Source organism: Daphnia magna, linkage group LG2 (genome assembly GCF_020631705.1).
Source record: "Daphnia magna isolate NIES linkage group LG2, ASM2063170v1.1, whole genome shotgun sequence".
In the NCBI taxonomy this organism is placed as follows: Eukaryota; Metazoa; Arthropoda; class Branchiopoda; order Diplostraca; family Daphniidae; genus Daphnia; species Daphnia magna.
Genome location: NC_059183.1, coordinates 2,932,135 through 2,957,395, shown reverse-complemented (window position 1 = coordinate 2,957,395; position 25,261 = coordinate 2,932,135). Strand labels below are relative to the sequence as shown.

General features: G+C 40.3%; 3 protein-coding genes, 1 long non-coding RNA gene and 1 pseudogene across 9 annotated transcripts; 4 read left to right on the top strand and 1 right to left on the bottom strand.

Annotated features, from left to right (window-relative positions):
- Positions 1–420: 420 nt before the first annotated feature.
- On the top strand, positions 421–3,028 carry LOC116915836 (cyclin-dependent kinase 5 activator 1). Its single transcript, XM_032920971.2, has 3 exons — positions 421–581; positions 684–1,613; positions 1,681–3,028. The coding sequence occupies exons 2-3, from the start codon at positions 840–842 to the stop codon at positions 2,005–2,007; spliced, it is 1,101 nt and encodes a 366-aa protein (XP_032776862.1). The 5' UTR covers positions 421–581; positions 684–839; the 3' UTR covers positions 2,008–3,028.
- Positions 3,029–4,031: 1,003 nt separating this feature from the next.
- LOC116917895 (leucine-rich repeat flightless-interacting protein 2) lies at positions 4,032–8,183 on the bottom strand. 5 transcript variants are annotated; one of them, XM_032923499.2, is made up of 12 exons: positions 8,023–8,137; positions 7,900–7,924; positions 7,584–7,753; positions 7,395–7,527; positions 7,162–7,328; positions 6,943–7,089; positions 6,761–6,877; positions 6,565–6,703; positions 6,127–6,300; positions 5,975–6,057; positions 5,798–5,902; positions 4,032–4,551 (listed from the first exon to the last, which is right to left on the bottom strand). In XM_032923499.2, the coding sequence occupies exons 3-12, from the start codon at positions 7,674–7,676 to the stop codon at positions 4,441–4,443; spliced, it is 1,269 nt and encodes a 422-aa protein (XP_032779390.2). In that variant the 5' UTR covers positions 7,677–7,753; positions 7,900–7,924; positions 8,023–8,137; the 3' UTR covers positions 4,032–4,440. The 5 variants fall into 5 exon arrangements, 4 of the variants coding, with proteins under 4 accessions (XP_032779390.2, XP_032779389.2, XP_032779392.2 ...); XR_006642878.1 differs by lacking the exon at positions 7,900–7,924 and adding an exon at positions 5,534–5,726 and having other exon boundaries at positions 4,348–4,551; positions 8,023–8,183; XM_032923498.2 differs by lacking the exon at positions 7,900–7,924 and having other exon boundaries at positions 8,023–8,183.
- Positions 8,184–8,432: 249 nt separating this feature from the next.
- Positions 8,433–10,939, top strand: LOC116935705. 2 transcript variants are annotated; one of them, XM_045168714.1, is made up of 8 exons: positions 8,433–8,547; positions 8,770–8,953; positions 9,022–9,131; positions 9,190–9,313; positions 9,390–9,529; positions 9,617–9,816; positions 9,877–9,985; positions 10,062–10,939. In XM_045168714.1, exons 3-8 carry the CDS (start codon positions 9,123–9,125, stop codon positions 10,146–10,148), a joined length of 669 nt encoding a protein of 222 aa, XP_045024649.1. In that variant the 5' UTR covers positions 8,433–8,547; positions 8,770–8,953; positions 9,022–9,122; the 3' UTR covers positions 10,149–10,939. The 2 variants fall into 2 exon arrangements, with proteins under 2 accessions (XP_045024649.1, XP_045024650.1); XM_045168715.1 differs by lacking the exon at positions 8,433–8,547 and having other exon boundaries at positions 8,727–8,953; positions 9,894–9,985; positions 10,062–10,112.
- On the top strand, positions 10,427–12,826 carry LOC123469610 (annotated as a pseudogene).
- Positions 12,827–18,098: 5,272 nt separating this feature from the next.
- On the top strand, positions 18,099–24,585 carry LOC123469780. The gene is made up of 6 exons (XR_006643134.1): positions 18,099–18,189; positions 18,255–18,412; positions 18,483–18,615; positions 20,344–20,465; positions 20,574–20,748; positions 24,473–24,585. It is a non-coding gene; the product is annotated as an uncharacterized LOC123469780 (long non-coding RNA).
- The last annotated feature ends 676 nt before the right edge of the window (positions 24,586–25,261 follow it).

Below are 25,261 nucleotides of genomic sequence, written 5' to 3'. Positions count from 1 at the left end.
ACACTTAGTCAACGCCATCTAGTCATGTGCAAACTTTTCCCCTGTAATTACACGAAAATGAATTGATTTTTGCCACCGTAAGGAAAATATACCACTGTCTTTCTTTCTCATAGAACACCAGCCTAAATGTACGAAATAGCCGCTAAGCTAAAAGTTAACCTATATATACAACAACGAAGCTAATTTACACATTCTTTCAAGCGTCCTACAAGATCAATTTGTGAATATGGCATAAACGACAAGTAGAATAAATCGATCAGTGACAGGGGATATGCACATTTTCTAAGCAACTTGCTCTAAAAATAATTCAGGGACCGGCGCATGCTTCGACTGCATCTATTACCAAGTGCTGCGACGATATCGATTTGCTCAGGCGTTGGGGTACCGTGTGCTCAAGACATCAGGGCTCTTCTGTTGGCCGACGGAGACTGAACGCATGCGTTAAAAAATGTTGCCTAGCGTCTACCGCCCGATCACCCCCCGCTAAGACAGCGTTTGCGCTTCACCCATACTCAAGTTCAATGGTTGTTGTTGTTCGCCGTTGAAGTTGAGAAACGCTTCTAGTTTTTCAAGTCAAAACCGTAAGTTTATTTATATCCTCTTTGTCTGTGTGTACCTGCAAAAATCAGTTCACCTTTGGCATTAGAGGTGAGTCACAAAATAAACAGTTCATTTGTTATTAGGTCCAAAATACGTGGTTTCAAAACAAAAAAAGAGGCGCGATCGATAGGCACCTTCTCTGGTAGCTTGAACGCCCATGATGGTCTGTTAGTTGCATTTGCCAAACTCTTAGGATCGGTAAAAACAGTGAAAACTCTGAAGCGTTCTAGTTAAAGATCATGGGAATGGTCATGAGCTTAAATGCTCGCGACGTTCGATCGAACATCACGTCAGACACTCAAAATCATCGTCATTGCTGCAAAGACGCCATTTTGCATTCGACCACCAGCCAAACGGATGAGCCAAACAACAAATCTCACGTTGGAATTTTTCGGAACGAAAACGATGTAAGAGACAGTCAGCTGGAGCGTAATTTCCGTAAGTCATCAACGTTTATAAATTCGCTAAGTTGGAAACGACTTTCTAACCCTGCTACCCAGAAAAAAAAAATGGAAATTCACAATGCTACTATCTCCAACCGCGTTTCTGTCTTGCGAACACCGTTGGATAACGTACATCCCGTGCTCGATAATAACAAGAATATTCAGAAAGCACGTTACACTTTAAGAGCGAATGACTACTTTGAACCGACATTTCAAACAAAAACTACTGTTCGTCCACCATTGATGTTGTCGGTAACACCGTTCGATTCGAAGAGCGTCTCCACTGGGAGTCGTAAAATAGAAAAACATTTTCTGATGGAAGACAAGCGGGAACCGAAAATTCAACAAGTTGCTGATACCAACAAAAACAATAATAACAGAACGGTTGTTCTTAATAAACCCGTTAATAAAGCAAAAAAGACAGTTGTCCAAGCATCGACGTCCGAACTTCTCCGCTGTTTTGGCGTTTTCCTATACCGCAGGTGTCGTCGACTGAAAGATTTTCAAGCAGCAGATGCAGTAATGTGGCTTCGGATGGTCGACCGCAGCCTATTGTTACAAGGTTGGCAGGTAAAAATTCGTTTAGAAAAAAATATGTACCACGTGTACCAAACTTATTTGACTTCATTAATTTTAGGATATTGGTTTCATTAACCCTTCAAACGTCGTGTTTGTCTACCTGATCGTTAGAACAATAGTAACTGAGAACGTCGAGTCTGAACAAGAACTGCAGTCCATCGTTCTTACATGTTTGTACTTGTCGTATTCATACATGGGTAATGAGATTTCTTATCCCCTGAAACCGTTTCTTGTCGATTCCGACCGAAGTCGTTTCTGGAACCGCTGCCTCTCTATTATAGATCGACTTTCAAATGACATGCTGCGCTTGAACTCCGAACCCGCTTTTTTTACCGAAATCTTCAGTGAATTGAAATCTTATGGCACTTCATCATTCCATTCTTGAATGCTAGATATTCAAACTCATGATCTCAAGGAATTACATTTTTGTTTTAATTTTAATTGTTTTGCACGAGTGTTGTGATCCACAGGGCTCCGTTTCATATTCATGTCATCTGATTGGTTTATCTTTTAACAGCTACGAAAAGGAGGCTTGTCTCGGAATGTGTTACTGCCGATGAATATCTTGTCACTTAGGTTAAATATTCACTTAAAGCCCTTGCTCTTTTCTGTAAACTACAAGTAGAAAACATAGACAGGTATTCCATGACGATGAATTGATAAACCTGAATTAGGACGGCATAAGTACGTTTTGCATTATTTCTCTTTTGGAACAAGTAAGAAGTTTCAGAAATCAACAAAAACAGTGCGTAACCAAACGTGTTGTAATGGGGGACAGGCGAACAATGTTGCGATGATATACAGAAATGATCATTTATGTAATTTCAAATCATCTCTTTGATCTCAACCTTTAACATTTTAATCTAACCAAAATCTGTATTTCTATACATATTGCAACTGTTAATTGTTTGTAATATCATAAACTGCAGCATGTAATAGTGTATTGCCAGATTATAAAATGAATATGTGACGTTAACGAGTCTGACAAATCGCTCTTTCCCTTTTGATCTCCTTTATGCAAAACTATTCCTGATTTATATTACACATGGTACACATATTATAAATGCTGTTTTACTGTCTTTTTAGGGATTCAACCATGCTATGCTGCGTGAAAAGTTTAAATTCAATTTCACTTCAAAGGCTCAGTACCTTTAACTAGCAGACGGAAAATTAACTGTGGATTTTTCAGTCCCTTCGCTAAAAACACAATGAAAGCGAAGAATTCAAAAAGGTCAATGCGGACATATTCTCAATGGGCCTGACTTATAAAAAAAATCAGTACCTTCACTTACTTGAATATACCCAAGTATATACTTTGTGATGGTTTTTCTTGTCAAATGTTTTTTTGCATAATGTAAAAGCAATGCAAAAGGAAAAGGATGGAATAAATAAAGGAATGCATTATGTTTTTGTCTCTTGAATAACTGTCCTTCCTTTCATTCTTGTTTTTTTTTTGTTTTTTTGCTTTCCTATCTTTTATACCCATTATTGCGCAACATGTTTGACAGCATGTGGTAAGATCTTCATGCATTCCAAGTTTGTATGCAGATCAGCAGATCATACCTTCTTTGGATCTATTTTTGATTTGGATGTTGTCGGGGGTGTAAAATTTTTTGGCGACGAACACGAGATTCTAGAATTCACAGATTCCCGAATCAAAAAGTGATTGCTTTACGATTCTTGAACTAAAGAATCATGATTTTCTCGGATTTTCTTGCCAGAACTATGTAATTCTTCCTACAAATTGTGATTTTTTCTTAAATTTGTGATTTCTTCAGAAAAAAGATATTTATATGTATATATTCTTTTTACAAGTGTTCGAAATTTTTTTGAGCTGTTCACCTCCCCCCCCCCCCCGGATGTTGCAGTTGCTCAATACTGGGTTACAGGAATAAATCACGCCCGCTCCTGCAAAATGATATTTTAATCGATTTTAATCACCTCTACCGAGCCCGTAGCGAAGTTTTTTTTTTTTTGTTTCGATCGCTGAACTTTCAGGCGAACGTATGGTGGTTTCCCATCTTGCGGGTGGGATATACTATACCGAACAACGGCAGTGCACCAGGAGCGAAATTACCATTAATTCCGGGGATTGGCACCCGGAAGGTGAGAAATTTGATAAACAAAAACAAAACTGCATTGTAAAACGTGCTTACTTTAAATCGTTAAAAGTCCATAAAAGAAATTTAGAGTAGCCTTTTTGTATACTGATAGAAGTATTCACAAAATGGTTATGAATGAAGCAGATACAGTATTTTTGCTTAGATTTTAAATTCTCGTTTTCGCCTTGAATTAAGGCACAATAGGATCCACAAGTTGTGCTTAATATTCCAATTGATTCTTGGCCAGGTGTACGATTTTTGAATCGGCTTCCAGCCCCCCGATTAATTAAAATATACTAGATCTATGTATAATTCGATTCAATGTATCACAATCATTTCACTTTTCACATTACAGAATCTGCTTTTTTTAATGCCACAAACACATTGAAAACACCATTTATAGTTATTTGGTTATTCAGTTAAAGACGCCAGCGGGTTTTCCGCACAGAAAAAAAAAAAAAAGAAAAAGAATACGGTATCCTTCTCAAACATATGGCGACTAAGATCAACTGCTTTAATTGATTAAATTAAGCAAAACATTCACTAGCACACAATAAACTGACATAAAGAGCACTGGCTTATTAAATGCGTCTCTCGCACAAAAAGAAATCATCAAAGGGAAGTACGGCGACCAAAGGTATTGTCTTTTAATTCATCGTACAACGAAAATAAATAACGAGTATAAGGCTAGGTAGTAAAGTTTGGAAAGTCTGAATTCAGATTTCTTTTAAAAGAGCCGATTTTGCGGTTTTCAACTTATCCAACCGCCGCTGCAGATGATTATGCGAGGTCTCAAGTTCTTCCATTTTTGTTTGGCTCTCTCTTAGCTGTAGAGAAAAAACAAATGTATCAATACCTAGTTAGCAGGAAGAAAATATTAAATTAAAAAAATAAATTGCTATAACAAAGTTAAATATTAGTGGTCCTAGTGAGAACATTCAAACTTCATTAAGCAAAAAACATTTCTCAGCAACCTCACACTTCCTAAGCAAACTGCTGCATCACACTTTAAAAATCCCGTACCTTTTGTCAAGATTGGAAATGCATAGCAAAATTATTTATACAGTTAGATATTATTCACATAAGATAACTCATTGAGAAGTTAATAACTAATCCTTCAAGTTGCCCTAACCTAATTGCATCACATACAGTCGTCTGGAAAGGAATTCCGCAACAACTACGAAAGTTATTGGTGGGGCACCATGCACTACACACAGCTGATGCAAAAGATTAACCCTTCATGTTTTATGATGCAGCTTAGCTTGCACAAAGAGACATTAGACAATTGAAGCATAAGAATGTGGGTAATGTAATGCAACCCTTTTTCTCCTACCGCTGACTTCATTTGGTTTTCTGTAATCCTGCACTTAATTTCTAAAACACCTAAAATGAATTTTAGAATATTGCAAATTAAAAGGCAAAGCCTCATACCCCCCCCTCTTTTTTTTTTAGTAATACTAGACTGAAACTTGCAATGTCAGTGTTAATGGTACAAGGTAAAATACTCTACTTTTTACACCACACGCGGAGTTCCTTTATAATTTTAACTACCCCCTCACCCATCAAACGATGTCAACATAAATTTTATGAAGTTCGAGCGGAATCAAGAAATCGCTTATGAGTTGTGGTATACAAAGAATTTAAAGGAAGAATACGAAGGCATGATGTAGATCGTAGCAGAAAAGAAGTGTTACTGGCACGAAAGGTACTGCGTATCAAACGCCTAGGCAGGTAACGTATACCACATCGATAAGTTAGGTCAGCCTACACATTCATTCCCATGCAAGTAGGCTCGCTATAACATCCCACCTTGTTGTGTTCGATTCAGTAATCCCATATCGTTAAAGTTATGGTTACTTTTGCTGGGGAAAGAAAACTAAACTCTGAAGACGATCTGTGCGAAATGAAAGCTCTAACGCCCATGTTTCAGCTTGTCATACTGGCGCTGTAGTGTACGACGGGCCGTGTCCGTTTCATCGAGGAGCTGTTTTAGTTCTCGTAGCTAGGATCAGCGTTGGAGGCTCAGGTAATCGATTTCAAATGATTAAGTTCGTAAGCCAACACTAATTTTACCTCTCTTTGAAGTTTACGCTTTTCAGCTTTTAGTTCGTCTTCAGACTTTTCCAGCGTTTCTGCAGCCACCCTGAAGCGAGTCACTTGCGTCTCTAGACGAGCAACCTTTAGGGATGACAAAGGTAATAAATAAAATTTTTTTTTTTATTATTATTATTTTTTTTTTCAAGAACACACCGTTGCTTGAAGAGTTGCAATTTCTTGGTCAGCTTTCTGAAGTTTGATCTTGTAGTCATTAACCTGTTTGGTAACTGCTTCCTCTAAGATACATTGATATGCTTACAATTACGGTATTCTTAAATAAACGAAGTATGTTAACAAGTCCTCACTCTGCCATTCCGTAAGATCACCAGCGGGACCATTAGTCAAGCCAATCGCAGAGCCAGAAAGAAGCCGTTCTCTGTATAAAGATTTTGTGCGCTCTTCTTCTAAGTCCAGTTTCAGTCGTCGTAGCTGGTCACATAACTCGTTTTTCTCTTCAGTCAGTCGACGAATCCGTACGTCTAGGTAAAATTTATTCAATGAAAGAAGAATTTACGATAGACATACCATACCGGGTAAATGTTAGGTAAAAAAAAAATTGTTTTTCTATGTGGTGACTATTGGACAGCGCAGAAGTTTCTACTCATCTAGTTCAACTATTATAACTGCCAATTCTCGATACGTCTGAAAGGATGCCACGTAAATATCCTCACATTTTGTACGGAAAGCTTTTAACCTATTTCTCCAAATACCATAACTATTATCATACAAAGTTAGCGCCTTACCGAGAGATCCATCACCGGCCTTTCCCAACAACGCAGCTACATCCGCTGAAACTAAGACTTTCTTTACAGTATTGGCTACGGCAGTAGGTCCGCTGTCATCACCCTCCTCGTCATCGCCGATCATAACTAATCCATGTTCCTAATAATTCATAAGCTTCAGCACAAAATACATAAATAAAACCAAATAATGACCAACCTGAATCATTTTATCACGTTCCTCAAGAAGATACCTGTTATAATTAAGCTCTTGCTGGATTCTCGCCATATCTCTCTTAGAGTCTTCGCACTCGCGATGCTTATCTTTGTGTTCTTTCTACGAATGCATAAAGGCAAGCGGTAGAAGGATTTATGATTTGAGAGTTACAAAAAGATTTTTACTTGAAGTAGAGCATATGCTTCATCCATATCTTCAATCTTATCTTTCAGTAATTCCACCTGATACATCAAGGAAGCTTTTTCATTATCTGATTGGGCATTTTGAACCATTGCTTTTCGGAATTTCTCTTCCAGTTCCTTAAGTTCTTGCTACATATCACAGAAATTGTCTATAGTAAGTGGTGATAATACATTTAATGAATAGCACTAGTAAAATCATACCCGAAGATCTCTTAATGTCATTGATTGTCCAGGGATATCATCTATAGAGTCTTCTGAACCTCTGCGACTGGACTGGAAACTGGCTGATGTTCCAAGCATTGGTCTATTTCCTGCTGAAGTTACACCAGCGCTAACAGTTCTATTTACTTGTAATTTTGAGTTTGTTTCTGGAATCACATTAACACAAATGAAGAATTCTAAATGCAAGACTCATTTTCAGATTGAAAATATACCCATGCCACTTTCAGCAGTAAACTGACGATCAGCATTTTCCTCCAATTCTTTCTGCTGTTTTTCAAGTTCTCTCATTCGAATTTCACGTGCTTCAGCCCTAGCAAGCCTTCTTGCTACAAGCCTAGACTCTGCCTATAGAGATGTATACATTGTACCAAGAATTTTCCAGTAAAGTTCACACCACACACCTCTTTTGCTATCTGATCCAAAGCCTGTTCTTCTGCCGAATAATGGTTCCCTGCCACACGTTTACGGCAACCAATATTACCAACATTCTCCATTTTGACCTTGCAGATGGTAACTTTCAAAAGAAAATTATTATTCCTTATGCAGCTGCATAAGCGTTGGTATCCAATGCCTGCATAAAAAATGAAATTGATGTTAAGACCAACAAAACTTTAAACAAATCTTACAAACAAAAGGAAACTAGCTGTTAGCTGTCTGAAGAAATCTAAACAAAATAATCTAGTGGAAGTTATTTCTTTTTAGATGATAATGATTTACTTGTTTGTTCGAGTTTCTTCAGCGACTGCAAAAAAAAATATTATTACGAATCCACTGATTTCCGCGCAAAGCGGCTGAATTGCACAGGGAGCTGACTAAACTTAAGTTTTAAATAATAATTACCTCAATTCCCTAAAAAATATTTTCAATATTTTACGTTTAGTAAATGACAAAGACGGAACAGGGCGTTGATGGTACCATCAAGAAGGAAAAGAGGAGGAGCAACTCTGAACTCTGAAATGGTTTGGTATGGATGTATGGTCCTGTAGAAAACGAATTATCTTATGCTGCAATTAGCCAAAGCAAGATATAGTTCGTCCTTTGCCGCTAGATGCGGATGTGTTTACCGCCTGGAATCCCAGCCAGTCAGGCGCGCCAGTATGTTACGTTATTTCGAACGGCGTGCTGGGGGATAGGGACTTTTGGGCTAGTTGCCCAAAGGACTCCAGGTTTTCCGACACCTGGACTTCTGGCACTCGACACTAGGACGACCGGTTCGCGACAGGAGGACATCTGTCTAGCGACGTTAGGACTACTGGTTCCCGACGTTTGGGCGCGACAATCAATGTTGCTGAACCCAGCAAGTCCTTTACGAGATTACGACAAGTGAACTCCCTGGCCAGCGACGTTTGGACTCTTTTTCTTTCGGTAAGTATTTTAAATTCGATTGGTCTTCATATTTCATTGTAATTATTGTCTAGCTTATATTTATCTTATATTTATAGCTTGGATTTATCGGCTAGATTATAGATTCTCTTATTACTGTAATGTACAAAAATTGAATACAATTGCGTGAGTTTAGAGCCACTTGCAATAATTGTGTCATTGTTTTATTTACTTTTTGGACATGTCCTTTAACGAAAACCAAAGTGTTGTTTACGAATTAGTCCAGAATTTTGTGAAATCGCAAGAATGTCTGGCCCACTTAAGTACCTACGTAAAACAGGACAGTTTGGTAATGCAAGCTGCAATTGGACACGATTGGGGTAGGTTAAAAGTAAATGCCACGTATGGTATTATTGCATCTCCTGACAACCCGAAAAGGATAAATGACGTAAGTATTTTGTTTACACAGTATGCTTTCTTTTCACTCGTCACAAGTCTAATTGTCTTTAATATTAGCTGTTTGGTGAGATTGAAACATATCTTACCAATAATATAGATACTATTTTCCCATCAAGTGATCTTTCTCGAGCTGGAGCTTGTAACTAAATTATGTGCTGATGCCAGAGGTAAATCTTACTAAGTTTCTTATATACTGAAGTTTCTAATGTAACGATACTTTTATAGGCAATAAGATATGGTGTTGCAATGGAAACATCCAATTATGATCTTGCTCCTAATGTCATCCGAGACATTGTGTGGTACGGATATGACCACCTAGTACGTGTAATTGCAAAATGTAAAAATGGAGGTAAGAGTAATATCATGGAAGAATTCCATTCATTTGTATAAACAAATTAATGCATGTATTTTATTGTTATTTACAGAACAAAGTGTAACCCCAGCCACTGATCCTGAGGCAACAGCCCATGTTAACGATGATTTAGTTGTAGTTGTAAGTGGCACAGATGCAGTACCAGTACCGGTAGTTTTATCCGCAAAGACGGACATCTCAGAAAAACCTGTGGTAATTAAAAAATTCAATGTGTTTAATAATTAAGATTCGACAAATATTAAATAACCTGATTGCGTATATTTTTCATATTTTTCTAAGCATAATGTGATAGCTGGGGAAAAAGGTAGAAAAAATAGGAGAACAATAAAACGCAAATTCTGTTGCCTTCCATGCCAAAACACGGAGAAAATTCCAACTGGCGAGGACTACGTTCAGTTAAGCAATCTTGGAGTAGGTCTCAAAGAAGTTTCAGTCTTCACCGATGCTACTGCAAAGGAATTGCAGGATGTAATTTTCAGGTAAGATTCATTTGCTTGCATACATCACCCGTTACACTAACAGATTTGCATAAACTAAAGGACTTACCCACCTTTAGCTGGACACCAATATGTTTATGGAAAATCGTTCCGCAAGACTCTGCCAGCTACTTTTTTACTGGATATGTCCTCGGACATGGCATATGTTCAGGTAAGTCGTGTTATTTATTCCGTTTGGTCTTTTTGCTTTGTCTTCTAACCTGTTGAACATTTATCCATTGTTACAGCGAACTAATAATGGTGCTGGAAGCATAATTTACATAATGCCCATTGGCCGGAATTTGGAATTCGATGTCGTTGACATGAACACCTAGTTCATTGAAGAAGAAATACTTTATAACGACATCTTATTTTGAAACTGTTTAACCAATGAATTTTCTTAAAGCCAATTTCAACGTGAATGCCTGATATAAGTTTATACTTGTAATTGTTCCAGTGATCGACTGAGAAGGCCATCTGCCTCGGTTTGCCATCTTTCGGACAGGTGTAGGGATTGCCATCGTGTTCCGGCAGCATGTCAACGTCGTGTAAGATGATACATTGGTACTCCTCTTGCGATAGCTGAGCTTCTTTGAAGCCGATGTTCATCAACATGCCACGGTTGAACGGAGAACGTTGGAACTTTCTCGGGGCCGTGACCGCAATGTTTCAACGTACCAAGTCGCAAAATCTGACGGTAGTCAGAGCTTTCGACGGCGACGTGTCGCAGGTGGTTCATTACAAAACCATGTCGCATCCGAGAGCCACTCCAAATACGGACCGGATGTCGGTGAGCAACGAAGGCTGGTAAAAATTTAAAAAGGACGGGCTCGTCGATTTGAGATACACGAGGCTCAGTTTGAAGCTGGGACCTCTTTGCACTCGCATCGTTGTCGATATTCAGCCATACAACATATCCACTTAGATGTTTTGCATTCTCGATCCACACCCATCCACACCTTCAATGACGTTGACGTGGTGGATCGCTAATCCATCGCTTTGTTTTGATTGCATTCTTACGCATCATACGTTAACGAGTAGCATCGTTTTGTTAATTTATTCATGTAATTAATAGCTAGGGAGTATTTTGATATACACGTCAATAAACCAAAATATTGTGAATTGATATGAGACCATTTCTGAATCTGACTCATTCACGTTTGCTAGCCAGCAAAGACACAGTTCGTATCTCCGCAGAGAAGGGGGGACTTTGAAAGCTGAAAGAATGATGCACCTCTTTTCGATGCAGGATATCTTCCAGCAGTCGTGACTATCGAAAGCATTCCCGTCTTTGGAACAACAGAGCCGGAAATAAAAATGAGAGTTTCGGTTTCAGTAAACACGAGAAACAAGCACATTTTTGTTGTTTTTTTCAACTGTATACCACCTGTTTATGGCTCACTCCTCCCCCCTACCGCAAAAATGAAAATTCAAAGAGTTGACATGAAAAAATTCCTCATTTTGTGTGTGTGTGTGGCTTAGTACCAACTTAACTGACGACGATGGGACATCGTTTTGACATGACGCTAGTCAAACGGTTGAATTCATGGATGAATCGAAGGTGGTGCTCGTCCAAAACGTTGTTATGTTCCAGTAGCAGCTTCCTCGGAGCTGTCCTCGCTGTTTATTACTTATGTTGCCAGGCCGTTGTGGCCACCAGTTCTCACCACATCATCAACAGGTATAAAATATATGCCATCGATTTATCATACACACCGTGTTCCAGCTTGTTGATTCTGAAACGCTTTATGTCCTCGTCAGAATGTTTAATTGCTATCATTATGCAGATTCCAGCGGCAATCGAACGGCCTGCATATCCATGCGATCGCAAGATTATCATTCTCTACTGGACAAAGTGATTCGGGATGACGGACTTTGGTTTCGGCACGGGACGGGCACCGTTCGTCTAATGTCCGGCCAGTAATCAAGCCAGTGACAGAGGGATATGTTTAACGACGACAGATCAGAGTTTCGTGAACGATAGCGACGCCATCATTTTTCATGCTCGTGATATCAACGTGAACGATTTGCCTCCGGACGGATGGAGGCGGCCGCATCATCAGCATTACGTCTTCCTCCTTTACGAATCGCCATTGCACACGGACCTGAAGATGTTGCGGCAACCTTTACTCCGAAATTATTTCAATAGGACGATGACTTATCGTCGTGATTCGGACATCGTTGATTTGCATACGCACGGACGGATGCAGTGTATTGACGCTGCTTCTCCGTCCTGCATCGAATTCCCACGAAATACACAGAACCAAATCGTTCAAGAAAATCACAATTCAACATCAGTTCCCGTCAAAATTGACTTGTCGTTTAAAAACCGAACGGTCGCCTGGTTCGTTTCACATTGTAACAAGCACAGTCGGCATGAAGCGCTGGCCCGTAATTTATCGCAATTTATTCCAGTGGACATGTACGGTACTTGCGCGGACGGCTAGCATCAATGCCCCAACGAGACGGCCTGCAACCTGGCCATCAGTCATCATTAACGTTTCTACCTGAGTTTCGAAAACTTCAAAAACTCTTTGGGCTTAGATTACGTCACTGAGAAACTCTACCGACCCTTGCAATACAACGCAGTTCCAGTGGTGTATGGAGGAGCTGATTATTCCATGTACCTTCCAACTGGATCGTACGTGAACGCCATGGACTTCGACAGTCCCGAGCGTTTGGCCAATTATTTGAATAAACTGATGGTCGACGATAAGCTGTACTTGTCTTACTATCGCTGGAAGGCGAAATACGTAGTAAAAAACAAGCCCGAAGATAGGATGTGTCAATTATGTCAATTACTTGGCGATCCCGAAACAAAAGACAAGAGTTATGCCGATATTGTTGAGTGGTGGGCAGGTGGTGTCAAACGAACCCAAAATGCCAGTCTCCACCACCAACAAACCTCGTTCGATTAACTCGCACATCGAGTTCAAACAAGATGTACTACACTCCGTTGAATCTACTGAAAATGTTTTGCCACGATTCCAAAACCAAAAACACGATGGCACGATCAAACGTCACTTTGCCTATATATCTGTTTGGTGTCGTTGAGTCTAATACACCAATTATCCACCGTAACCTTTTCTGTACACAGTTTTCAGTGGTTTAATTCCCTTGGGTATTGTTAATGAAGTGGATGATAACAGGGGGTCTCTGGGGTCGATGGCCTGAGTTCGAGAGAGGCGGATAAGTATTATTTTGTTTTTTTTTTCTGTTAAATCCCAAAGGATTTTCAAGTTTGAAGTACAGGCCCAGCTGGGCAATGGTTAGGCATTGGTCTCGTAGACAGCAGCAAGGTAGGTCGATCTGAAATGGAATACAACTTACGTTTAGTGCCAGGAAAAAAATCGAATTCTACCATTCTTTGTGACCAATATTTCTTCACATACCACAAAGATGGCGTAAATACCCAAGGACTCAAGTAAGTACCTAAATGTTATAGTTCGTGTGATAATTGTAATACATAACAACCTTTATTAAAAAGGAAACTTAGATGTTCAAAATCAAGGGGAGAGTATAAATGTAAGTTTCGACTTATTGCTCAACCCAACATGAACTACCGACATGCCGGATTTGAACACAATCATGGCAACGATGAAGCGGAACTGAAAAATTTTGCTGTATTGGCGGAGGCTTTTCGACGTGCCCAATTGGAAGGAAGGTTAGCAAGGCATGTTTTTGAGGACGTCCGTGCCGAGTAAGTTTATATTCTAGTTAGCAATTTAAAAGTTCCCTTAGCATAATCTTATTGCTTATAGAACTCCAGGCGCTAATGTTGGTTATAACCAAAACGTGCAACGGGCGATGCAGAGGGCTCAAAGAAGAGCGGAGCCCGCAAACCCAGTATCAGTAGCTGAAGCCGCGGCAATGTTGGCGGCCAACAATCGCTACAGGTATAAATAAATATATTTTTTTGCATGGCTTATCTGAATTACTAAATTGTATTTCAGGAAAGCGCTAGGTACTGATGTCGATTTTTGGGATGGGTTGGTGTCAACCGAGACATCAAGCGCACTTGTTTTTATCAGTTGCCCTGATATTCTGTCTCTCCTAAGAACATCTTCGGAAATATATTGTGATGCGACTTTCGCCACCCTTCCCGCGGGTTTTTCTCAGCTGTTTACAATTCATATATCAGCTCACGGACACGTAAGTGCATTTGTCTAAGCTTATAGTAACTATTTCAATTAATGCTTGATGTTCCCTCCGGTAGATATTCCCTATTGCATATGCAATGATGACGGGAAAATCTGAGTCACTTTATGACTTGATTTTTGCTCAAGTTCTCCGCAAATTGGACACCCTTTTTCCAGGAGATGCCACTAGCGTGCGTCTTATGATAAGCGATTATGAATTCGCTATTCTGAATTCAAGCAAAAGAGCTTTCCCACAAGGAAGAGCCAGAGGTTGCTGGTTCCATTTTGGCCAGGTATTTTATGTTGCTATACAAATTTCATTGTATGCCATTATGCTTTTAACAATTTCATTCCTAATTCTAGGCAATTTATCGTCGGGTGTGCAGTGAGGGTCTACAAGTTGCCTACGGTCGTCCAAATGTACAAAAACTAGTAAAACTATTAATTGCGATTGCTCTTTTACCATCCGAAAGCGCATTGGAGGGATTCGAGGTACGATTTTATATTCATCCGCGTATTTATTTTTGGTTTGTTTTTATTTACTGCTTTTATATTATGGTTTCTTTAAGCTCTTGAATAGCACCTTTATGCACTAAAATTCTGCCCAAAATTATTTCGTTCCCTATGTCAAGCTGTATATATATATATATGTAGTACATTGGAGTAAAATTTAAAGTTGTCTAATGAACTCTTTCCGCCCCCTTTTCATTATTCTTTTGACAGCTAATTCAAAATAATTCTGTGGCTTTACTGGAAGCTGAACCTGAAGATGTAAAAGATGCATTCCGAAGAATTTTTGCATATTTTCATAACTACTGGATGTTAATCGTAACACCAAGGAAATTCTGTGTAAGCGGGGATGGAAGGCGAACAAATAACGAAGTCGAAAGTTTCCATCGTTGGTTTAATAGACGGTGCGACGGACAACATCAAAATTTTTGGAAATTTATTCGTAAGTAGAGCTCAACTAATTTACATTACATTTTCTCCCTATTTAATTGTTTTCCTTTGGAAAAGGTCATTTACAAAAAGTTGAACGGGACGTTCGGATAGACAGTGATCTTGTCGCAAAAAACAAACCAATAAGAAGACCTCAAGTGCCAAATCAGCGCTTTATTGACCGAACCATCATTGGAAATCAAGAGTTGCTGACAAGTGGCCGCGTCAACGTGTACCATTTCCTCGAAATGTGTTCAAATTTTTTTGAACCGGAACGTGAGCCGGTGGACAATCCGCCAATGGTACGTTAATAATACTTAGGCTACCTTTGTTATGCTTCTAATTTAAAGTTATTCTATTTAGCGTGCAAGAAGACAGCGAAGGCCTGGAGTTCGTGGACGGCAAGCAGTTGTTTAAGGGGCTTCCTTGCCTGTGTTATTTTTTAAGCCTTGTGTTATTTTTTAAGTTATTATTATTATAATTTTTTTCCTTATGTCCTGCCGAAGTGTAACCAAGCACTGTTTAAATTTACGTTTGATCGTGATTGCCATATGTGAATATACCCAGAAAAATAAAATTGTACAACCATGAACGAAGAATTTTGTATTTATGTTGTTTAATACATTAACATTTGAACTACAATCTGTTTGTGTTCTGAAGTCTGACTGGAACAAACATGGTTACCCATGTTCGTTCCATTTCAGAATACAATAAGGGTCAAAAGTCTGACTGGAACAAACATGGTTACCCATGTTCGTTCCATTTCAGAATGCAAGAAGGGAAAGAAGTCTGACTGGAACAAACATGGTTACCCATGTTCGTTCCATTTCAGAGTACAATATTTACATAATTGTAATTAATCTTTTCTTCTATAATAAAAATAAATAAGTTATCCAGCCGATAAATGTAACCACAAATATCTATACAATAATCATAGTCAATTAAAAATACCTATGTTCTTAACGATCCTTCAGCTGCAACAAATAAGCAAATCCATGCGTCACTGGATTGGGAGTCCTTTTGTCGCTGGACGAGGAGTCCTTATGTCGTAAAGAACACTCGATAAAAAGAAAACAAAAACAAAAAGATTCCAAACGTCTATTACCCGGGAGTTCGAACGTCGATTGCCTGGGAGTCCACTCGTCGTTTAACTGGAAGTTTTGAGTTTGATAAGTTAGGTGCCGCTGGCCATGGCTTGTTGCCACTGGTTACAGCTTACGGGTCGTCTGCCGTCCCTTACACACCTTTGCTTCTTTTTATTTTATTTTATTTTATTTTTTTTGTTTCAGATTGCAATTACATTAATAGCAGGAAAAAGGGGGGGGACGTATACATAGCACACAAAAAAAAACACGTTAATTTATTTAAATTCTTTCAATTAGTTTAGTAGATATGAGGAAAGAGATGAGGTGGGCTGCAATTTGGTTTTGTGTGTGTTTAGGGATTGAGCTATTGAGTCCTAGTAGTGTCGGTAGTCCTGGGGGGATGTTGAGGGGGGAGAGATTGCGTTCCATTTCGGACCTCGCTTCAGTGTAGTGCTGGCAGTGGAGGAGTACGTGTGTGGCGTCCTCTCGTTCCGGGCATCCGTTCGGGCAATCTGCGAGTGTTTCCGGTTCCAATCTGCTGATGAAGTGATTTAGTTTGTTGTGGCCGCTGCGTAGTCGGAACAAGGCTGATTGGATAGTTCTTTTCTTATTGGTGTGCCAATGGTAAGTATCCAAAACATTCTCTGCTTGTCACTGCCATGTTTGTTGATTGAGTTTTTAGTTTCTGGAACGTGATGTTTTTGTGGTTAGCTTTAGCTGTTGCTATGTTTTGCCTAACATCAATTTTGTTTGTTATTGTTTTCTGTAGTGGCATTGCGTCGGTCCTTCCGGATGTTTGTCGCCAGTTGGTCTGCGATTTCGTTTCCAACGATTCCGGCGTGTGAGGGTATCCATGTTAATGTTATTCTGGTCCCTGAAGCATTTAAGTTGAAAATCTGTTTGATTATTTCAGGTATTGCTGGGCTTGACTCCCATTTGAAGTTGGATATTGCTTGAATGGAAGATTTTGAATCAGTGAAGATGGTGGCTGAGTCCATCTCGTACTTGTTGAGGTGGTATAGGGCTTGTCTGATTGCATACAGCTCTGCGTTGAAACTATTTGTGGAATTTTTCAGTAACCATGCTTCGTTCTCTTTCTTCTTAGGTATGTGGAATGCACAGCTGGCAGTTTTTGTTGTCTCGCACACTGATCCATCAGTGTATACTTCAAGGTGGTTGGTGTTTGGATTACGAGTGAGTGAGTTGAATAGTTGGTTTGTTTGGTTTGATTCTGTGGCTTGTTTCTTTGTGAGGGGGAAGTAGTTCGTTGGGATTGAGAAGTGTTTCCATGGTGGGAGGGGTTCCACTTCAGGTGTCTGCGAGGAAGGTCTTTTGAAAAAATTTTTGCCAGTTGGGTCCAGTTTCCTTAAGTGGGTGATTGCTGCTGGGGTGCTGTTGGTTTTCCACGTTGTTTGTCTTCTAGTTAGTTCTTGGATGGTGCCATATGCCGGGTTCCACGGCTTTTCGTTTAGTCTGAGGAAGTAGTTGTATGCAAGTTGGTCCCATCTATCCTTCACTGGGTATATGCCAGTCTCGATGTTCAGTAGTGCTTTGGGGGTAGATTTAAAGCAGCCGATGATTGTGCGGAGGATTTGGTTTTGAGCTTGCTCCAGCTTTTCCAGTCTTGTCTTTGGGATGGTTGTGAGGATGGTAGAACCGTAGTCGTATGCGCTCCTAATCATGGCTTTGAATATGCGGATGAGTAGGGGAATTTTCAGTGTGTTTTTTCCGTAGGTCATCATACGAATCAGGTTGGCTCTTCTGAGTATTTTGTTCGTGGTTGCTTGGATCTGTGGTTCCCATGATAGTTTGTGGTCCATGGTGATGCCAAGGAATTTGTACTGCAATACTTCGCTGATCACGGCTCCATTGAGTTTGAACTGTTGTGGGGGGTCTTTGTTTCGTTTTCTGGTGAATGTCAGCGATGCACATTTACTAACCGAGAATTTGAAGTTCCATTTTGTAGCCCATTCTTCTATTTTGTTTAGTTGCAATTGGAGTGGGATCGTTGTGGCTGCTTTGGTTTTCGCCGTGGAATATATTGCGATGTCATCGGCGAAAAGGGAAGTTTCGCATCCTTCTTCTGGGATTGGGAAGTCCGCAAGCATTACGTTGAATAGGAGGGGCTGAGCACACTTCCTTGAGGGACTCCTTTGGAAATTTTTCTTTCTTCGGATAGGTTGTTGTTTACTCTTGTCCTTATGCCTCTTCCGGTAAGGAAATTTTGTAACCATTTGAGAGTTCGGCCTTTAACGTTTGCTTTTGTGAGTTTGAATAGGAGTCCTTCTATCCATGTGTTGTCGTACGCCTTCGAGATGTCCAGGAATATTGCTGTGGTTGGGTGGCTGCTGTTGAAGCCGGATTTGATGGCTGATTCTATTCGGATTAGATTGTCGGTGGTGGTACATCCTCTTCGGAATCCGGTTTGGACTTTCGGTAGTATATTCAGCTGGTCTAGGTGCCACTTGAGTCGATTATTGATCATTTTTTCCATTACTTTCCCCAGGCATGATGTCAATGAGACTGGTCTGTACGATTCCGCTTCTCCGGGTGGATTGCCTGGTTTGAGGATGGGTGTGACGATGGCACATTTCCAATCTTTTGGGATGTATCCTTCCCTGAACATCAAGTTGATTGTTGTGAGTAGACTCTTACGATTTCCACCGTTTAAGTTTTTCAGCATTCTGTTGTGGATTCTGTCAAGGCCCATCGCTTTGTCTGGTAGTTGGGAGAGGCTCCTTGTCAATTCTTGAATGGTGAAGTTAGAGTTGAGGGGTTCGGCATCCGGGTTCTTGATTTGTTTTTCAATTTCCTTTACTTGCTCTGGCCTTGTTGGTGGGATGTCATCGTCGATAGGGGAGAACTGCTCCAAGAAAATGTTGGCTTTCTCCACTGGGTCTCTTGTTTGTTCACCTTTCTGGTTGTTGAGGGGGGCATTGATGGTTTCTCTCCATCCGTTCATCATTGTTTTTGCGAATTTCCAAAACTTTGATGTGTTTTTTCCGTCTAGTGAGTCGATGTGTCTTTCCCACGAGCTATTTTTTGATTCTAGGATTGTCCTCTTCTTAATTGCTTCCATTTTGTTGAGGTGTGTTTTGTCGGTTTGGAGTAGGGTAGAGCGCCACACCTGGTACGCTTTCCTTGCTTGTTTGGCTGCTGCTTTGCATTCTTTGGTCCACCACGGCTTTTGGGACTCACGTGTGTGTGTTTTTCTATTGGGGGCGAAGAATATGTTGTTGGCGTTCATCATTGCCGCGTAGAGGGTGTTGTAGCTGGTCTCGGCGTTTTGGTTTTTTTGGGTTGCTTTTAGTTGGGTCTCGATTTCTTCGTTCCATTCCTGCCAGGATTCTTTAAATTTCCAGGTTGGGTTGTGTGGGGCGTTTGGGGCGTTTGGTGTAGAGTTGATGCTTAGGTCGATGATTACGGGCAGATGGTCACTTCCCCAGTACGGTCCGGTTACTGCAGTTGATAGATGGGCCAGGTTTGGTGTGCACAATGTGAGGTCTATTGTTGCACTTCGGTTGTCGTTCTGGGAGGGTCTTGTCCCGAGATTCTTTGGGGTTATTAGGATGAGCTTGTCGTCGTCTTGAAGGAATTGCTTGAGGTTTCTTCCGGAGGTGTTAGTGTGGTAGCCATCTTCCCATAAGTCTGCGTGGGCGTTTAAGTCGCCTCCTACTATGGCACTATTTCCGGGTTTTTTTAACAGTTTTTCTAGTTCTTCGTATGCACACCGATTTCCATTTGGGCAATACGCCGAGATCAATTCGATTTCTTCGTTGTCTTTTAGCTTGATAATGGCTCCGACTGCTTCTAGGTTTTCGTTGGATGGGACATCTAGTGTGGTAGATTGAAATTTTTTTTTATTAGTATCGCTACTCCTCCTCCTTGGCTACCGCGATTTTTTGTAAACGAGTTGTATGCTGAGAATTTAACTTTGTATTCATCTTTCCAATGGGTTTCACTAAGGAGGACAATATGGGGGTTGTGAATTCGTAAGTGATTCTTGAATTCTTCCAGTCTGGATCTGTAGAGTCCTCTTGCGTTCCGAAGGATGATTTTGATTGGTTGGGTCATTGTCTGGTTGTTTTTTTTGGTGCTTCAGTTTCGCTTCTCCTTTGTGGTTGTGTTGGTTGGGTTCCGCTTCCCTGATTTCTGGTTTTCGTACTAGGTGATATGTCTGCTGTCTTTCTTTTGTCTTTTTCTTTTTGTCGGGTGAGCCTATCTTGTCTGTCTTGTTCGAACATGGCACACATCATTGTCAATCGGTTGTCCAGGCTGGAGAATCCGGTGGCCATTTGGGCCTCTAGTTCCATTATCGGTTCCAGTTGTGTCTTGATCGTGGTGATTTCTTGTTCAACTTTTCCTAGTCTCGTATCGATGTCGCTCGGGATGCCTTGGCTTGTTGCTGCTCGTCGGAGTTCTTCAATTTGGGCTTTGAGGTCATCGATTTCTTGTCTGGTCGGAGCGTCTTCATTGGTGTGGTGTCTCGGTACTTGCTGTTGTGCTGTTGGTTTGGGTGAACTACTGTGGAGTTTACCGGCTTCGGTCACCGACATATTGTTCACGTATGCAAATTTTATTATTTCTTGTCTTCTAGCGAAGATGGGGCATGCTGCTGTTCCTGCTTCGTGGTCGTTTCCTTCGCACGTCGGGCACTTTGGTGGGCTGGTGCACTGTTGGTCTTCTTCATGGGCACAGGCACAGGTTCTACACACTTGAACAACGGGGCATGATTCTTCCGGATGTCCGAATACCCAACACTTTCGGCACAGGTACGGCCTTGGGATGAATTTTTTCACTAAGAACACTTCGTGGGCGATGATGACTTCGCGCGGGAGGTGTGTTGTGTCGAAGTAGAGAGTGACCATTGTAGAGCTGGTCGTAGTGTTGTTGGGTCCTCGTTTGGCGAATCTTTTCACTTTTTTACCCCTTGGTTTGCTAGGAAGGCTGAGGAGTTCTTCTTCTGTGTTGTTTGGTGGCACGTTGTAGATGGCGCCTCTCACCTCTTGTTCCGATTTGCATAGTGAACATGAGATTTGGAATTGTTTCACTGCTTTCTGTTGGAGAAGTAGGTTCTTTTGCTTGTTGGTTGTCGGGTAGATGTAGAGTTCACCTCTTTGTGTCCACTTTGTTCCGGGCCTCACTTGGCCGATTATGTCGATGATTCCGGCGATGAGGCTTTTCTTTTCGGTGAGGTTCATTAGTCTGAACGAGCATGGTTCACTTACTAGTTGAATGATTATCGGGGCACCGCTGGCTGGGCTGCTGAATCGGTCTGATAATCTGGGGTTCACTCTAATGGTGTGGTTGTCGGTTCCTTTTCTTTTTAGTTGCGTAGTATTTTCTGTTGGGTCTTCGATGTTCATGGATTCACGAGTTGAGAATTCGTAATCGGGATCTTCACCGTTGACTTCCATGTTTGCGCGGGGAGGGGGAAGGGGTTTACCCCTTGTTTTGTCACTTTGCGCGCTATTGAGAGTGAATATGATGCTGACTGTACTGTTTCAGATCTCGAACGCGACTCTTAACTGGAAGTCTTTTCGTCGCTGAGTACTGGTCGAGTATTCTGCTAATTGGGTTCAGCAACATTTTGTTGTGTGTCCAAATGTCGGGAACCACTAGTCCTAAAGTCGATGGGCAGATGTCCTGGCGTCGTGTGCCAGATGTCCAAGTGTCGGAAACCTGCAACCAAAAGTCGTTTCCCCTTGCATGGAGTGAACTCTAAGGCGTTGCCTTTCATTGTATATTTCAGCAAAAGTGATAATTTTGTTTTTTTCACTTTTACCTACGCAATTAGGGTTCGGCCCCGCGTTGATTGGATCGACTTTTTGCTAATCGGGCGGGTTATTTTGACTTTCGGGGAGGGTCGGCCGGGTTAAAAGCTATCTTTTATTTAACCCGTGCCCCGTCAGGTTTTGATCGGGTTGTTTCTCCCCGTAAGAATCAATCGATTGTCAGCACGGACATAATCAATCACATTTTTGATTTTTAACATGAAACTCGATTGTCATTAAGCCAACCAGTACTCGATTTACTTTTAAGTAGTTACCTTTTAAGTCACTATTTTACAAGATAGTACCGGGTCATCGGAGTTTGTTCTCTAGCGGTGCGGTGTCGTCCGATGAAGTAGTGTGCACCGCTTTCATGTATTATGCGTGGTAATCACTTCGTCAATCTCCATTCATTTGTTAGATAGTGAGGGGGGCCGCCTTCATTTGTTGTTGTATATTTGATTGTATTTTATTTTCTTATTTTGAAATGATTGGCGGTGAAATAGGACCAAAACCAAATAGGACTGGAGAAACAGGACTGGGAATTTTCAGCCCTATTTCTCCTGTAAGAATAGAACTGGGAGAATCTAAAAGTTGTTTAACTTTTTCTATGTAAATTCTTCGTACATTTTGCAACACAGAGGGGGTTGCCGGGGGATCATTCGGATCTTGGAATCATAGCCCCTTTGGTGAACATCCCCTTTCCTAGAAGGGTGAAGACCACACCCATCGTAGCCCCTCTATGATGCAAGTCATAAGAAGAATAAATAATAAAAAAAGTAAAATCACACTCACGTTTATGAAATGATTAATTTTTTGATAAATGAACTATATATTGCAAAAAATTTTGGTTAAAATACAAAAAAAAATTTAATTATAAGGAGTTCTTAATAAGCTGCAAGTGAATTAAGCGCTGAAATTTTGTCAACGGTAATTTTCAAGGACTTAAGGATATAAGCCAACCCGCTTATTCCTATCATTTCCCTCCCATCTTGCCTACCGGTTTGGAAGCTCTTTGTCCAGAAATATGTAAGAGCAGAAAGAAGAAAATAGGCCTAACTTTAAGGAGAAATAGGACTGGTCAAAAGAGGAATAGGGCTATTCTAAATGTGTTTTAAAAGCAGTCCTATTTCTACAGGAGAACTAGGACTGGAAATTTTCAGTCCTATTTCTCCGGTTCCATTTTGTTTCGGTCCTATTTCACCGGCTACCTACAAAACATACGCATTTTAAAAGATTTTTGTATTGCTCTCCTGATGTGGCTTCATTTCTTTATTTTTTACGAAAAGAAAAATGTAGGCTGCGATTCTTCAAAAGGACGCCAACGCCATATAAGAAACCAATAAGAAATGATATTGTTAAAATCAATTCAGGCTAAAAACTAATTATTTTCATGTGTACGTTATTGAATTGGATTGGTTATGAAATTGGTCCGACGTGACCTACATACATTTGCTTCAAAAATTTCGGAATCTTTACATTCCCTAATACGTAAAAGTCCGTTTCCCTAACCAATAAATCTAAATTTTTAACCGCCCTAATAACTTGGCAAACAATGTTCGTTTACTACCCCCTAGCTGCTGCTTCCTGACACCTAAAACCCTTCGCCTTCCTCTAACCATCCTATTGTTTCTTACAACTAAACAATAATTAACAAAACTGTACCTTTCTTTTAATGATTAGATTGTTGGTGGACAATGTTGTTTGAAGTCCAAAGTAGCACCATTCGCTGCTATACATATAGTACAATTTCAAATATGATTTCACTTATCCATTTTATATAAGTGAATATACTGAATAACTAACCTGTAGTTGAGCTTCACCAACTACGAAGAAGAAGTGATTAGCCCAGTAGACAATGTTGTTCGAAGTCCAAAGCAGCTTAGTGGCTGTATGCAACACCTACAGCTCAATTGAAACTGTAAGCTCTGTTATTTAATCTTATTAATTATCAATTTACCTGCTGGTAGCTGCAGTTTACCAATTGCAAAGAAGACCTCCTTGTAAACCTAGCAGAGTAAATCGATTTTCAGGGGAAAAAAGATCTTACTGAATCAGAAATGGCACATAAAAAGACAAAGACAAAGAAGAATGTGCCGTTTTTTGAAATAAAGGGACGCTTGTTGCTTGTTGATTAAAAAATACGTCGTTGCAATTTCTTTATGTTAGTCTAGGGGAAAAATTCAGACTAATTACTACGACAGACAGTGCATTATTATGTGGCCTACCTTTAAGGCTCCAAACTCCAAGAGTACTCCAAAGAGCTCCAAAAACCATCGTTAATCTTCATGGAAAGCTGGATGCTATTGAGAGGTCATGGCCTCATGGGGAAGAATTGTTCCCATTTAAGCTCCCGTTTAACCTTCCCATGGATGTACTAAAACAATCTCTCACTTTTTTGTACGATAAGAAGGCTACTGGAAGACAAAGGGAACTTGTGTGCTGTCTGGGGACAACGTCTGGGACCATAACTGTTACACGAAACTAAACGTAAATCTCTATAAGGACATAAACAACGAAACAGCTGTCAATATTCCATACTAAAGCGGCTGGAAGATGCCCATTCAAAATCTAATACGGCTTCGCTCAGACTCGCTATTGAAACAAATCAAGACAATAATAGAAGTAGAGGCGAATACCTCCTTATAGACCTAACTAATTTTTTTAAAATTCAAAATATATGATTCCAATACAAAGAAATGCCTAATAACAGACTTCTCTACAGGAATAGAGCCACTAACAATGACATACAGACAGATTTCCGGGTAAAAAAATAACAACGAGAACGCCCCACGATGGACCCCTCCACAAAAATGTAAGTATATTTTATAACGCTTCCAAAAAAAACTGGCTCCCCAACCGTATGCAATACGCCCATGCCCAGGTAGTTGTTGGAAACAACACGTGGCTTCCAGTATGCACACGTACTAAGGCTCGTTCAGACGTACAGTATCCTGCACAAAAATCCGAACACCGATTTAATTTTTTAAAGCCACCTATTGGCGGGGTAGCGTGTTTTTTTTTTTTTCTAAAGGGGGAGGGTAGACGGGGTGATGGACACGACAGGGCAGGGTTGGGTAAGTCTAGACATAAAAAAATGCCTTAAGGTATTACGCTTTAAGGCAAGCAACAGGTTGGGACATTTTTACAAACCCCAGGGTGGTGTGTTTTTTTTAAACGATAGTTGGAAATGTTGGACTGAGGCTGTGTAATATTCCTTACCCAAATAAATTAGATAGCTGCCTGTGCACAATTATGTCGGTACCGATGGCATATGTGTAGAGCCTCTGATTGCGACTCCTTAGATCAGTGTTCGATTCCCGATAAGAAATTGTGAAATATGTAGTATCGTTATAATATTCTTCATTCGAATGAGCTGGGATTGTTAATTTCTTTAGAACGAAGTGGATTATTATTTTTAAAATTATTTAATAAAAAAAAAGCACATATTGCTCGATAAAGATGTGTTTTATATATGAACGAGAATTTCTCAGAAGTTAATCATAATAACTCA